Below are 16,510 nucleotides of genomic sequence, written 5' to 3' on the forward strand. Positions count from 1 at the left end.
AATTTTTCAACATGATGAGTGTGAATCATATCAATATTAACCAAAACTACTTACTCTAATAATCCTTTAACAAGTACTCGGTTCTTAGTCCTCGACATCTGAGCATCGAACGGCACTTCATGATACTGGTTGATAGAATTAGCAGCAGCTGAGACCAAGCCAGTTCCCGCGGCACATAGCGCGAACGTCATCAGCTCGAACGGCGCTGGTGCAAGAGCGTAGCCGGCCATTGACGTCATTACAACTAATGCTGGAAGAAAGAAACTATTTTCTTAAGACGGCAGGTTTCTTAGAATACATTATTCATCAAGTAAAGGTCGTACATTGCACAACATAGCCTACCTGACATAGTTTAGACTGATTAATAGAAAAATCTTAACAAGTCAGCCGTGACCATGTGACCTGTAAAGGGCCCGAAACATTCGTTTGTTTGAAAAAGCAAATATACGCGATTTAAAAATTTTCCGGAAAAATAGTTTCATTTCCTATCTTAGCCAAAATCAAAAAGCCGCATGTCAGTTTCGGTTTCGGTTTGGAAAATGCAGCGTTAAAGCCTAGGCCTGAATATTTGTACGCAGTTTATTATCTCTTGTTTATTTTGTTGCTTACTTCTTCCCATATCATGCAACCTAACCAATGCTAATATTTAGTAGGTATTAATAGCAACAAGTTTTCCTTCCTGCAACGTCGCTACCAATATATTACAGTTTTATGTACAGGATACATATGTAAGCAGGCCTACATCATTGGAGACACAGGAGTGTGTAAGGCCGGCCACATAAAGTCGGAATTCCGTTTCGGAATATTGTATTGAGATTGTACATACATTACACACATACGTTTATTTCTCTTTATTTCTTCTAAATAAAATCAAACAAAAAATCCAAAACAAAAGACAAGAATTTTTGTAAATAGACATTCTGTCAGTCCGCCGCCTGCTGGCCGATCATACCAAGCAGGCGGCGGGCGTCAAAGAAGGTTGTAACAGATGTTATCACAGCGAAAATACGTACGGAATTTACGACGCTGTGTTGCGGCCCAACAAAATCTATAGACTTGCATTCGTAACGACTTTTTCCATGCGGAATTCCAAATGCAAAAGCCGCCATATGGAATTTCGAATTCAAACAAAACAGTATTGCATGTAATAATAATAATAATCTATATTTTTGTTATGTGTGTGATAATATGATACGTGATTTGTATGATTCTGCGGCTGGCCTTAAGGAACTATGACGTAGTTTACCTAGATACAAATACATAAGGATATTTGTAGGGGCGTGCGCACATTTAATAGTAAAAATTGTTAGACAAAATGTCGTGACATCACAAACGCTTCGTAATTAGGGAGTCACCACACCTATCGAAATAGAGTGGCATTAAGCCGGTCACAAAAAGCTTTATGACCAATGTAGTAAGAACGAAACAGAGGTTGTGTGTTTAGTGTTGGCGGACAGAGGCGTTTCACGTTGCATTGGCGGATACTGGCAACGACTTTTTCGCTATTATTGCATAGACATAAGGTTTTCTTGACTGTATTGAGTTCTTAAGTTTTCTCGTTTGTTACTCTTGATTGGCTCAAGGCGATTCCGCGTTAATAAGTGTGATGGATGCCTAAGGGAATGAATGAATCCATTGTGCTGTAGACGGTTCTTTGAGCAAATAGACTGACATATACCTCGTGACGTACTCGTATATACCTCGTATTAAAACATTGCCCAAAGATGAAGAAAGATTAGCTGAAAAGTACAAAAAAGAAGTGTATGGCACACCTTACCTTATTGCAAAATATACAAGGTTACTTGTAAAACATAACTTCTAAATTATGACAACTTCGCAATATCATATTAAGCTTTAACTGTTTTTCGCGTCTTCTTGTAAAGTTGGGTTTTTTGACTTGTACCCCTTATCACTAGAGCCACAGATTTATGTCCAGTCAGGTTGTCTGTTTATGTCACGCGAACGAGAATAAACGTCAAAAGAAAATTATAAAAGAATCTATACTATATTATAACTGTGCAAGCGCTGGTGTGCGGGTGGGAGTCTCCTGGAGGACGCGTGTACGTTTGTTACTACCAGATACAGATTTAAAAAGTGTTACACAGTACAACTTAAAAATATATTTTCGGCTTTATTATGTTTTGTAAAAAGTCGTGCAACAAAATTTATTGTATATGATAGGAATATAGTCCTGCGAGGTCGTTAGTATGTTCCACATAACTCTGTATAATCAAGATTTTTCTAAATAAATAAAGATACTGTCTTCAAATATTTTAAAGTAACTTTTTTATACTTTCTGCACTGTTTCATTAGGAACACTATTCACCGAATTATATTTCTCACAATACATAACACTAAGCGCTGTGTCACGACTATCACAGACACGCGACGGGTAAAGTATAATAGTCACTCGGAACACAGCATTGAGCATACTTTAGCTAATTATGATCATGGCAGTAAATCACCTGACTCAGTAGGCTATTATAGTGCATGTTTACAGTTTACGAAACGATTTAAAATGCGCCGTTATAGAAGGCAAAAAGTCTATAAAATAAATACTCACAAGTAAGTCGAAACTTGGATAACATCATGCAATACTGTCCAAAATTGTTTTTTCTATCATGTGACGGTGTTTCCTTCCATACTCTGGTGTCCTGAGGTATTTTGCTCTTGGGTGTACATGTCTGTGTCTGCGTGGTGACAGGCAGTTTGCTGCTCCAGCTATGGGATATGGAAAGGCGAGCCAGTTGTTGGGAGAAGTCATTCTAGAAATAAAGACATAGAAGACTATGTTGTAGGTTTCTCAATGACATTGATTGTTCACTTAGACACCACCCTGTTACATCATAAAACCTTACTAAGTCAACATTGAAAACAAATAATAATAATATAGACTTATCAACATAGAGACATCAAAATATTTATTAAAATGATGAGTGATTGCTTAGATTTCTTTTTAAACATGGAGATTATGAACAAGAGAGAACACTGGGACTTGAGACCTAAACTCATAATTTAAAGAGTTTAGCACTATAGTATTTCAGTTGATAAAACAGACAATCAAATTAGTTTAAACGATTTTAAAGAGATGTCGCTACGATGCTCCAAATCCAAAAGGCGGAAAATATTAATTTGATAGTTGGGAAGTCTTGAGAACACGAGGTGTACCTATACCTTTGCAATACAAAGACTTTTTCTCTTACCCCATCTTTTGGGGGAAGAAAAACGTAAGCACAATTTGCACGTTTTCGACAAATACATCATAAGCATTGAATTTAATAATTTTTAAAACTGCGTAATAATGATTGTTATTGTGAACAAAGTTGATAAACAAAGGCAAGTTTAGTGTACTTCAAACTTCTTATAAGACTTTTATAAGATTATCTGTTCTTCCTGGAGCTCCAAACATTTGACTGAAAATGAAGTATGTTACTCTGCCAATAAATTATAATTTTAATATCCATAATTTAAATCTCAAAAAGACAATTTTCAAATTTAGTTGATTATAAACTTACTGAAAATTGAAGCAGCACAGGTTTAGTGAAGTTTACACCATGTTTTATGCAGAAGGTGCAATGCAACACTTTTACATAGGACATTGTTGTGGTGAATGGGGCCTTAAGTCAACATCCTGTGAACAATAGATCGTAGATAATTTGATAAGCTACATTACATTCCATTTCAGAAATTGCCTTAGAAAGAGGCCGAAACCAAAATACCTCATTTTTAATTTATTTCACGACTGTATTCCGAAATTTTATTTTAGAGATGAAACGGATATCCGGTAACTATCCGGTATCCGGCCTATTTTTACTATCCACCCGGATACCGGATAGTAGTACAATATCTGGCCGGATACCGGATGTTTAAAGCTGAGAAAATTCATAATCAGTAGGTACGCCAAATAATTTGATTTGATAGTAATACGATAAACATCAACTACAGAATCGTTAACAATCTGTTTATTACTTGAAACTGAAAGAACTATGAACTATGACTAGATAACGTTATCTGTAAATTTAGTACTCAAATTTCAATTGTAGGTAAATTATGGTGGACGAAGACTAGTTATTCTGCATTAAGTGGTAGAAGTTAGTTCTATTTATTTTCATAAACGAGACCAGCTACAGAGGACAGTTTTTTACTATAAACTCTTGCAAACTTTGTTAAATTTTAAGTACTACTTGTTATTGCCGATGATCAATTGAGAGAATCAAGATCACGATAGATTTGACCTGTCTTCAAATGCAATGTGGTACACATTGCATACCTACAATAACGAAACATATAAGTAGATAATTTTTTTGCATATCTGGTATCAAGACTTAGAATTAGTTAGATCACAAAGAAATTAATGAAATCAAATTGAAACAAAATAATAACGGTTGTATCAAGTGCTAGGCTTATACTTGTAACAACTAGAAATATTAATATAGCCAAAAAATGATGTAATACTCTTTTTCTTCTCCACCGCGAGAAATTTGCATTCGGCACAACAAACAACAAGCACTGATATTAAAATATTGACGAATTTGCGATTTTATTTACTGTTAACATTTTTTTGTTATGCATTTGTTTGCATTACCGAATACATTAATCGTTTTTATAAAAACCAAGTGACCACAACAAATAAAAACGTCAATGTGAAAGTGCAATCATTCAATAGTCAATCAATCATCGCGATGCGCGCTATAAACCGGTCGCGACATGTTTATAGCAGTGGGTTAGATATCCGGCGACCGGATATCCGGCTATTCGACCTAGGTGCCTGCCGGATATCGGGTATCCGGCCAAATCACTATCCATTTCATCTCTAGTTTCTTTCATAATTTTCTCACAGGTGGTGCTACAGCACTAGAAATTGTTTAAGCCCTTGTACAAAGACTGCAACAAACATAAAGGGAAATTGAAAAGGTCTGCTGGTTTGTTCTGCAACTCAGTAGTCAGTCCTGGTCTGGCTAACAGTTGCGAGTTCGAATCCAGCCACATCGAAGAAAATTTCTTTGCGTTTGTTCAATCTTTGTATCAATAACAACACCAAACTAGTGTAGTATTTTCACAATAAATAAATTAATGTCATGGTAGTAAAAAACATCATGTAATTCAACAAATGTTCTTCTTATGTTAGTGTTAATTTTATAGTGAATAAGACATTGAGCTTTCCATTGGTCAAAATAATCACAATATGACGTGATTTACAATTTGTGGACATTGCACACAGGACACTTGTCAGTTTTTTTAAAACTGTCTTCCTAATAAATTATGTTTATTTAAGAAAGATCAATATTCTAGGAAACCATCAATATATTTTAGTCTAAAATGTGTAAGCACATTTTGTGAATGTTGAGTGTGTGAATAATTGTGAAGAATGCAAAGAAGTGAAAGAAAGTGATAATGCAACCGATTGTATTTTATTAGGATAATCAAGTATGTTTGGTTTTTATGTTATATTTATTTTGGAATTTTACCAGAACAAGGAAATTACATAACATATATTTAAAATGTTAAATAATTACAAAGTCAACTTTACAAGTATACTTATACTTGAATTTATATAGAAACTTAACAGCATGCATGGAGCTTTATATGCTTTTCACTAAGTGTATTAAATAAAATGCGCATTACAGATGTAGACAAAAATGTGACACTATGTACATCTTGTTTTTAATATAGTTTATCGGTTATGTTGTATTTATCTGGCGTTTAATAGTTATTACAAGTTCATTTACTTCGACAGTACTCTGTATTTTTTTATTTTGCCATAATGTTAGACAAACTTCGTACCAAAAACGTTACAGAGCGACAAACTTCCATTTCTTGTTAATCTTAGGTAATGGTTTTCTTCAGTAGTAATGTATATATAAAACAAATGATACTAGTTTGCTGCAGGTTTTTAGGGAATGAAAATTTACTTATAATGTACATACATATCGATTAGCCGAATATGAACACATTTGTGATAAAAACAAGATCAAAGTAATAACCATCAACTCAACGATTTCTCAGTGAATTCGAAACACAGCCACTTACCTGAGATAAATAGTATGTTGTGCCGTCTAATATTCACAAAATGAAGCTATATTCTCACCATATAATAAATTATATACTCAAAAAGTTATTCAAAACATTGAGGTTATTTAGGTAATCGTGAGTGAAGGACGTTTGACAGATTGTTTCGTTACATTACTGGTTATGTAATCGTGTTATAATAATCATATTTTGCTTGCATTTTGAAACGCTAAAAAAATGTTTATAACTGTCCAAACTCATTAATTAATAAAAATTTAGGTCAAAATTCAAATATTTTTTATTCAAAAATAAGTATAAACGGTAATTGTAACAGAAAAGACGATGAAACGACCGTAGCGTACATAGGGTTTCCATAGTGATTGGTTCTAATGGCTGACAGGGTGTAATAAAAAAATCAATAATATTATTTTCCACGTTTTTTTATACGTCTGAGTGTCAAACATTCAAAATATTGTATTGATGTTGGTAATCAAAGATTCAAAACGCCCAATTATTTGACTGGGCGTTGTAATATGTAAATTTTCAACAAAGTTTTTCCTTAATAAAATGTAAAATGTTGAAGTGGCAACTCTGTTAGTTTTAGTGTTACCTGCATACACTTTTTCTGACAAATAGTGTGAAAATAATATAATTTATAGTACTTTTACTTGCCTACAAAACGATCTAGTTAATTGAAACTTTTCAAACTAAAACTGTCATTTTCATCCTCAGTGTTCTTAAAGCTTAGTTTGTAAAGCTAGCTAATTAAAGCTTGTTTTTTAAAAGTAAAGCAATTATACCTTATTGAATTTACTGTGTAAACATGGATGGAATTATTGAAAACGCGAGGTCTGGTTCTAACTATGCTAGAAAATCGACAAATTTGAATGGCCATATTGGCTGTTATATTATAATCATTACTTAAGGCCGTCAAGTTGTCACCGTCCCGCCACATCCCGGACACTTCATACAACGGTCGAAAATTAATGAAGAAAACAATAACTGAATGAGTCTCAGACATAAGTTTTTTTTACTTCCTTCGTTTCATCTTTCGGAAAATGATGATAAACAGCCGTACACATCACAATTCACGACCATTATAAATAGTAACGGAAAATGATGTTTTATAATTAACGTACAAGTTTCGTAATGAATAAATGAAAACTACATTCAAATATCAAAGCCGTCTTCGCGCGAAAACGGCTCGCCGCGCCGGCAGCCTTGTTGTCGTTCAGTCAATATGACCGGCAATGTGCGGGGCGTGGTGCGGTATCTAAAGCTAGGGAGGGGCGGAGAGTGTCCGTTCTCTTTACTTTTTATTCTCTGGTCCCGCCCCGGCCTCGCTCGGTCGTTTGTTGTCATCGTCCGGGGTACATTTCACTAAAAAGTGGATGTAATGATAGATTACGGCTTGCAATCTTATCTATGGAAAATAACGCTTCTGTAGCAGCAACACAGTTTTTTGTTTTTATTTTGATTGATATTCGAACGCGGAAGTAGTCGGTCAAGTCAAGTGGCTCGCTGTTGAAACTCGGATTGTGAAACATGTCTTTTTGTTTTTTCAGAAAAGTCTAAAATTGTCTAAATTATGGTGAATAACTCTTCGACCCCGTAAAAAGGAAAGTAAAACCTAGCGATGGCCTCGAGAGGCGATAAAGGGAACGGAAATGGCGAGGAGCAGATTGTTGAGGTAAATCGATGTGGCCTACTTTTTTTGACAGTTAGCTCAACTTGACCTGGGACCTGGGAATTCTGTGAGAGTCATTGACCTATAATTTGGAACTATAACTTCGTATCAGTAGTTAGAAGTTGGTAGTTGAGGATGTATAAATATGAGGACGATTGCAGACACTGGCAGAGGTGTTCCGATGCTTCATCTGTATGGAGAAGCTGGTGGATGCCCACCTTTGTCCGCACTGCTCGAAGCTGTGCTGCTACGCATGCGTGCGGCGGTGGCTGACAGAGCAGAGGTCCCAGTGCCCGCACTGCCGCGCGGCGCTTCACCTGCACGAGCTGGTCAACTGCCGCTGGGTCGAGGAGGTCACACAGCAGATTGAAACTATGCAACAGAGTAACTCGGTCACCCAGCGAGAGAACTTCAGGGATCGGTATTTAATTTTATTATATTACGGGACATCTTATAAGAAATGAATCGTTACTTATTATTTTGTTTAGAAGTTTAAATATAGCAATTGATTGCTATATTTATCCAAAAATCTGCAATTACTGACATCATGTTGCCTATTATTAGTCTTGTGTAAATAAAGCTGCATATTATTCTAATTGTTATTCTAAAAATGGTTCAACTAACATATACCAGTTTGACTTCTAGTGAGAATAAATTTACTGTCTGCTGTTTATTATGATGTATGTATACATACATATAAACAGTGATTATTGTAGATATTACTATGATAAAACTCTTTAAATGCTGTATAGTTTGTGATCTCGCAGTAAATAACTACTTTGTTTTGCACACACAGTTATAGGATATCACTATGTAATAAATACACATTACACTCATGTTAAGTCAAGTATAACAACTAAATGCGTCTCATTTTTTTAAATTTTAACTTGATTTCAAAAATATTTCCAGTTAGATTAATTCCTGGATGTTTCCTTTTGTATAGGGTCATAGTCTTTCAAGAATGCAAAATATTTATTTTCAATGTTCAATCTCGATTGAAATATTCTATTTATTAATCAATTACATAGACTTTAATTGATTGAACCAAAAGTTTTTTTTAACAGCACTATGCAACCATAGGCAAGTCATAGAAGTATAGATGAAAAGTAAAAATCATTAATATTGTAATAGCATTGAGTATCTAACAAATTATGCAATTTCATTTTAAATTGTCTACCATTTAATTCTTTAACAGCATCTGGCAATTTATTAAACAATTTGGTGCTAATACAAACATCATTCTACTGTAAAATTCCAAATTGGGGTATTGCTTGGGCCGTATTTCTATTTTGTTCCTTTTGTTTCTAGGATATCTACTTTTGACTACATTAATGTTAATTAAATTTTTATTGAAATGATATTCAATTATTTTTTGTGAAATTATTAAAAAAAGTCTAAAAAACGACAAACTACTAAAAAGTCGTTGAAAAACCAAATACAAAGACACGACCCAAGCACACACAAAAATTCGTGAGGTCCGTTGGTTCGTTCCGTGGCTTAGTTGGTATAGCGTCTGGCACGATATGCAAGAAGACGTCGGTTCGAATCCGACCGTATTGAAGGATTTTTTTCTGAGTGTTCGATCTTTGTATTAATATATTAAAAGTAAATAAATAAAGTAAATAATTATATTAAAGTTGTGTAGATTTTGTTTGACATAAACTTTGTTTTAATAGTGTATATTTAACCAGCTTGAAATTTAAGTATAAATAATTTATGATTTGTTTATACTAAGAAGCTTATTCGAGAGGAACAAGAAATGGCCACCCTAATTTCGCACCTGTGGTGTAATAAGACCACATCTGCAAAATGACAACTTTTCAGGAAAGAGGTCTAAAGATTGTTCAAACTAAATTGGCCCATAATTTTTTTATGCTTAAATAGGTGAGTTAGAAACTTCGCTTATAGGGTGATAATCTTTAAATTTGAAATAACTTTTTGTTTTTAAACTTATGTGATTACTTTACTTGACATATACATATAATCCTCAAGAAAGATTATACTGTACTATATTTCATAAAAAAGCTATTATATTAAAAATCCTTTAATTGACTAACCAGGGGGTCTACTCTCATTCTTCGTCCGACATCCATCCTAATTTACAATCAAATAAATATAAGGACAAAATTTGTAGAATACTGGAATCTAAACTAGATCAAGAGATCTGTGTATTAGGCTTCCAAACTCCCCAACTCTCTTCTCAATATTCTCCAAATTCGATAGAGATGTTAAATAAATATTTTAATTTATGTTATAAAGAAACAACAAAGAACACGATAGTGTATAAAAATTTATGAATGAAATTGAAGAGTATAACAGTGTAAAAGTTTTCGTAACAAAAAATTATAATCAAAATTTGTGGAGAGTAATAAATTCATCATTATTACTACATAAATCTTTTTAGATTCAAGAAACTTTCTTTATCTATAAATGAAGACATTAAAGAAGTCACCATCAAACAGTCCACCACCTGGCAGTAATGAACCTAAGGTATTAAATATAGTATGCACTCTAAACAGGTGCCCTACTCATCAAGAGAAGCTGACTGTGTACTGCTGGACATGTCGCCGCTGCATCTGCCATCAGTGCGCTCTATGGGGCGGCACACACTCGGGACACACTTTCAAGCCGCTGGAAGAGGTGTACGAGCAGCACGTGACGCAGATACGCGACGAGGTAGCCCAGCTGCGCCGACGCCTCTTGGAGCTTATCAGTCTCGTCCGGGATGTGGTAAGATAAGATTTAAATTTAAATGTTTTTCTTTGTTCATACATAATTATAAGCATATGCATATATTTTTAATATAAAACTATAGACCTTTACACACATTATTAATTGTGTTCCAGTATGTAATCCCTTAAAACGCGTAAATGCATATCTCTTTCTTACTTTACGGCCGTTAATTCACTTCTATCTCCTTTCTTTTTTTCGAACAACATTTGGATTATAATTTGGGTTACTAACAGTTGATTACGAAAAAATCAAATTTTTGAGGAAATGCTAATATCTGTATGTGTACGGACAGCAGCATATAAAACAGCACATTGACGGATCCTGTTCAATTGCCCTGGAGGTGATATTCAAAGATATAAAGTTCATCCAGCGTAGTACTGCCACCTTACCCATTTCTGCCACCAAGCAATAATGTTAACATTACTGCGTTCCGGATTTGAAGGGTAAGGGGTGCTGGTGAAATTACAGGCACATGAGACTTTTCACTTATGTCTCAAGGTGACGGGCGCAGTGGCAGTGCCGCTTAAAGGGCACTGCCACGGCGCCCAACTGTTATGAACAGGCGTGACGCGTACCACTATGCGCACGCATTGGATGGATAGATAAACACTTTATTCACTGATATAACACAAGTACAGATTAAATATAAAAGAAAACCAAAACTTGATTGTCTTAGCAGTGAAACGGCGCTGATCAGTATATGCCAAAGTTTCCTAAGGCGCTGGTTTTCAGTCCGGACCAACGAGAGGGATTAAATTATTTGAAAACAAAAATATAACGACTATGAGTAAAGTTATATATTGACAATAATAATATACATAGTAAAGGGTAAATAGAGCATCTAAAAATAACCTGTTTGACATGTGAATGCATGAGCGAATGTGAATATAATTATAGCTGTAGGAGTAAGTTGTGACTGTAAAGAGGTTTTAATGTTGTGTAATGTATTTATTATTATAATATAATTATACACATAATTAGAATACTTCAAAGCAACAATAAAATTCGATTCTAGATGGACTACGTTAAAGAATAAAAACACACTACACAGATTTTTAAGTGAGAGTAGGTGTTGCCGGTACAGTGCTTTGAATTTGGGTTTGGATGTCTCGTTGCGTATAGGTGGTGGAATATTATTCCAGTACTTTGAGGCCGAGTATTTGAAACTACCTCGAAAAGCTGCAGTTCTATGTTATGGTACCATAAGGACACATGATCGGACAGATCGCTCTCTGTAGCGTACATTAACACTAGATGACCACATAAGTTTCTCATAAAGATATTCATGTGTTCTAGTTTTAACTATATCGAATAAAAGTCCTGCATATAGGAAATTTTGACGAGACCCGATATTTAGTAGATTTGCAGCATTGAGATAAGGAGTGACGGTGAGTACGAGGGGGTATAAAAAAACAAAACCTGCCGCATGCATTTTGGACACGCTGCAGAAGTTTGTGATTTAGACAAAAGGCAAGGACCATACGACGTGATACAATAGTTGATCTTAGATAATATCAATGCTTCACATAGAGAAATACGCAAATCAACACTGAGAAACGGTCGAATATTGTAGATCACTTTTAACCTATTGAAGCAACTGCGAACAAGTTCGGCCACATGAGTGTCAAATTTGAGATGACCGTCCATAATTATACCCAGATTTCGGGCCTCCACTACCTGAGCTATCTTCTCACCATTAATTGAAAGAACTGGCGCATGTGACTGGCTGTTTCTCACAATCAAAAGTTGAGATTTGATTGGAGTCAAGACCAAGGTATTGTTCCTGGACCAAATAGCTAAGCGATGTAGATCCTCATTAATGAGGCTTGTACTTTCGGCGGTTCTATCTGGATGGAAAGACAGATGTAACTGAAGATCATCCGCATAGCGGTGATACTTGCAGTTTTTAATGCAGCCCGTGATATTTGAAGTGTAAAGTAGCAAGAAGTGCAAATAGCAACGGCCCCAATATAGAGCCTTGCGGCACGCCCCTGTCAACAGCACTCGATTTCGACAATTTTAGTTGTTGCGTGCGGCTAGTAAGGTAACTAACTCCTGAACCATTCCAAAGCCGATGAGTCGCAACCGTACTATTTTAATTTTGAAATAAGTAATGGAATATTAATGGACTCGAAGGCTCTGGAAAAGTCCGAAAGTACTAAAGCAGTTCCCTTGCCAGAATCCTGAGCATAGAGAACTTCGTCTATGACGTCATGTAAGGCAGTATTTGTACTGCACCCCTTCCTGAAACCCGAATGCATCACAGGCAGGACATTGTTAGCCTCTAAGAATTTTAACAACTGCAAGTACCCGATCTTTTCTAAAATTTTTGAAAGATAGGGCAAAATGCTTATGGGACGTAAACCTTTCACATTTTCTGGACTATTTTTCTTGGGAATGGGAGTTATTACGTTTTCCAATTTTTTTAAAGTTATTGTGTTTTCCAGCGTGAGGGGAAATTCGAAGTAATAATTGACGAATTAACAATATCAGTAATTACATTAAGAGCATGAGGGAGAGTTAACAGTACCATGTCCGCGCTAATACCATCCGATCCCAATGCATTGGATTTCAATCCAAGAACAATTCTACCGATGGTGTCTTCCTTAACAAGAACAAGTTTAAACGTGGATTCTGAGGACGTGTGATGCTCATAGTAAGATATAATTTCTACACTAAGGGTGCTGTCTCCAGGTACATTAAGAAAGTGTTTGTTTATTTGATTAGGGTCATTAAAATAGATTGGCAGATTGGAGGAGTTTTTAAAATTTGGTAAAATATCACGCTTTAAGTTTTTCCAGAGTGTTTTGGAATTGTTTCCATTATTATTTATATTTTGAGAGAAATATGCTGTTTGTTCTAAGAACAAACCCGAATTGACCAGATGTTTAAGCATTTTATAGTTTTTTTTGTTCTCGTCAGTTTTGAATTGTTTATATTTAATATGAGCCGAATTACGCAATTCCATCATATGGCGAACATTGCTTGTCAGCCATGGTTTATTCCTGTCTTTTATTGTAATTTTACGGCACGGAGCAAACTTGTCATAAAGCATAGTTAAAAATAGATTAAAATAATGTACCTTATCTTCCACAGATTCCCAATTAATTACATAATTCCAATCCATTTGTTCCAATGTCTGTGAGAATGTCGACAAATCTATATCTTTCAAATGTCTTATAGAGATTGAGCGGGAAGTTGACTTTTTCTTTTTTACATGCATTTTAGCAAAAACCATTGCATGTCCTCCCAATTCCGCAGCGTAATCCACAACCAAATTTAGAACATTATGATCAGAGTAGAATAGATCAATGAGACTTTCACTATGCGAGGTAAAATGTGTTGGTGAAGAAACATAATTTGTCAAGTTCCTAGTGTTAAAAAACAACTGCAGCCTTTTGGCGTTGCCGCTGTTATACTGTAAGAGGTTTATGTTAAAGTCTCCCACTAGTACAATTGTATCCAAAATTAGAAAATGATGTTATGGAGTCCGTTAGAGCGTCCAAGAATTCATCCACACATAGCCAACGAGGTCGATATGCGGTACCTGCTAAAATACGACTACAATTAATCGTCATGTTAATCCATAACTGTTCCACATTTGCAGCTGGTGTGTGGGTGTGTTTACGGGCATTAAGGTCACGTTTAATATAGAAAGCAACTTCACCACCAGCTCGTGTTCCCAAAGTCTGTGGAATGTGTATAAAGCGATACCCCTGCATCACAGGCGCACATCCTTCTTGTCCTTTTTGAAGCCAAGTTTCGTTAATGGCTAGTATGTCAGGAGAATGACGCTCTATAGCAGCAAGGAACTCATTATTTTTGGTATTTAAGGATCCAGCACTTACCTAACCATTTCGTAAAAGAGTGTAATTAATTGGGCATGTGAAAAGTATTAATATTAAGTATATATAAATGTGTCCAAATGGGGAAAATGTAGGTGTAAAAGTGTGTATGTACATGGCTTGTATAAAAGGAGATTTGATTTAAAAGAAAATTTAAAACTTCATCAGTCCATTTCACAGTGGAGACCAAAATCGAAAACAGCTTCAAAATTAAACTTAAAATATCCATACTAGATAACATAATAATGCAATTTAAGGTAAAATAACAGAAACACATACAAGAAGTAAAACAAAACAATGTAAATACACTTTTGAGTAATATCATGAATAATAAATAATACACGCGCAAGAGATTCTATGAAACTTAGCAATAACAATAAGTAAATAAAACAAATTACAATTAGTGGTACAACCATTATTTCAAACAGTTCATTTTGTAGGAGCAGGTCCTGAATAATCTAAAACACGAGCAAAGTCAGTTTCCGCACGTATAGCAAATACTGGTGACGAGTTATTGCGGCTGACAAAAATGCTACCCTCCCTACTCCATACATAGACTTAGACTTGTTCGTCCGGTCACTAAATATCATAAAAAAAAAAATCGAACAAAACTGTGTGTGATGTGCTGTTCACAAAATAGACCGAAAACCTGTTGAAGGTTGCGGGATCCCGCTGGATTATATATAAATAAAGAAATATGTCCTTCTCATAATGTCATAGGCAGTTCCTTATCTCCAAATGCAGCACTATTTAGAAACTGCTTTGGTTTATTTTTTTTGACTCTCCAGATATTGTACTTTGCAGGAGCGAAACGTAGAATCCGTGAGAGCAGCGAAAGACGAGCGCGTCCGTGAGATTCGCAACGCTGTGGAACTAATGATCTCGCGGCTGGACTCCGCGCTGAAGGCCAAACTCCTTACACTGATGGGTCAGAAAAACAGTCTCACGCAGGAGACCGAGCAGCTTGAGCACTTGCTACAAGAGATTGAACATCAACTACATTCCAGTACAAGGTAAATGTGGACACAAACATGTTAACCAAAGCAGGAGACAAAAATGGTTTTGTAAAAATAATCACCTTTTGTTATCAGGTCGGAAATGATAGCCAAAAGCGGCGAACTGTCAAAGATGATTCATCAAATTCGCAAGAAGCCGATGGCTAGTTTCGTGACCGCACCCGTGCCGGCTGATTTTCATAGGTAAGAAAAATGTACAGTTTGCATCAAGGTCATTGATTTACAAATAAATGGACGACGGGTCTAATACAAAAACCACGAAAAAAATGTCCCAAGTCAACCTATTTAAACGTAGTGACATGTAAAGGAATATGAAAAAGCTAAAACGTTGAATTTAAATTGTAATGTCATTGCAGTACTGCCTAATTTTGCTTGCAACAATTGAAAGGCGCAAAAAAAACACCATATTCAGCTTCTACTGGAAAATTACCAAAATGCACCATATGTAGCTTCTAGTGAAAACTACTTGAACACAGGTATAATAGAGTAGCCTTTATTATTTATAAATAAATTTTATACGTAAATGTTGAATTTTATACAATGCCATTTATTACGAGGTAGGGTATTTGACTTTTTTTTCTTGAGTTTCGGAAATTCTCGTACCCGATTCCCGAGTTATTCGATAATTTTTTTAAAAACCGTAAAAAATCAGCTCAATCAACTATAAAACTAAATGTGAACTTTTCGAAAGTTGTTTTGGCCTGGGTATTCTGAGTTATGCCCCGGAATAAATTCCATCGTATGTGGTCCCAGGTTCGATTCCCAGTAGAACCAATTTGGGAAATGAACTTTAGTAAATTGGTTCTGCTCTGGCATTCTGTTGCTCTGATACTCATGGGGAATATGTACAGAGAGTTCCCTAGTTTCAGACCAGGTGATTGTCTTACAATATAATACCAAGACTAGAACCATTTAGAAAAGTTAATTTGTTAAATTGATCCTACCGGTATCGAACTCAGGAACTTCTCATCCAGTGCCCACAGTGCAAACCGTTAGGCTATCAAGGTTGTACTATTTGTATTATTATGCATTGTTTGCAAGTGAAAGCTACAAATTACTTAAACTTTAACAAAAATCCTATTTAATTTGCACTGTCAGTCTGCTTCAATTACCTTCTTTGTTTCTTAAGTTGGTATATTTTGTCATGCATCCAACTTTTGATTTTTGATGCATTTTGGCGGTGTAAGATGTTCTCTGTTAATACTTGTCACTTCTTCTTA

At 35.3% G+C, this 16,510-nt stretch overlaps 2 protein-coding genes across 5 annotated transcripts in view; one reads left to right on the plus strand and one right to left on the minus strand.

Moving 5' to 3' along the window:
- Window positions 1-50: 50 nt before the first annotated feature.
- Window positions 51-6,151, minus strand: LOC113237567 (protoheme IX farnesyltransferase, mitochondrial-like). Its single transcript, XM_026474126.1, has 4 exons — window positions 6,031-6,151; window positions 3,516-3,631; window positions 2,564-2,765; window positions 51-250 (listed from the first exon to the last, which is right to left on the minus strand). The coding sequence occupies exons 2-4, from the start codon at window positions 3,597-3,599 to the stop codon at window positions 51-53; spliced, it is 486 nt and encodes a 161-aa protein (XP_026329911.1). The 5' UTR covers window positions 3,600-3,631; window positions 6,031-6,151.
- A 1,194-nt stretch (window positions 6,152-7,345) lies between these two features.
- Window positions 7,346-16,510, plus strand: part of LOC113237172 — a 31,073-nt gene continuing 21,908 nt past the window's right edge. For 3 of the 4 annotated variants that reach the window (XM_026473486.1, XM_026473487.1, XM_026473489.1), the window contains exons 1-5: window positions 7,346-7,699; window positions 7,858-8,117; window positions 10,216-10,426; window positions 15,079-15,287; window positions 15,366-15,473. In XM_026473486.1, the coding sequence (XP_026329271.1) occupies window positions 7,646-7,699; window positions 7,858-8,117; window positions 10,216-10,426; window positions 15,079-15,287; window positions 15,366-15,473 (842 nt within the window). In that variant the 5' untranslated portion in view covers window positions 7,346-7,645. The remainder of the gene's footprint in view (window positions 7,700-7,857; window positions 8,118-10,215; window positions 10,427-15,078; window positions 15,288-15,365; window positions 15,474-16,510) is intronic. The other variant, XM_026473488.1, reaches the window with a different exon arrangement.

Source organism: Hyposmocoma kahamanoa, unplaced genomic scaffold, assembly GCF_003589595.1.
Source record: "Hyposmocoma kahamanoa isolate Upper Pololo Valley unplaced genomic scaffold, ASM358959v1 93, whole genome shotgun sequence".
NCBI lineage: Eukaryota > Metazoa > Arthropoda > Insecta > Lepidoptera > Cosmopterigidae > Hyposmocoma > Hyposmocoma kahamanoa.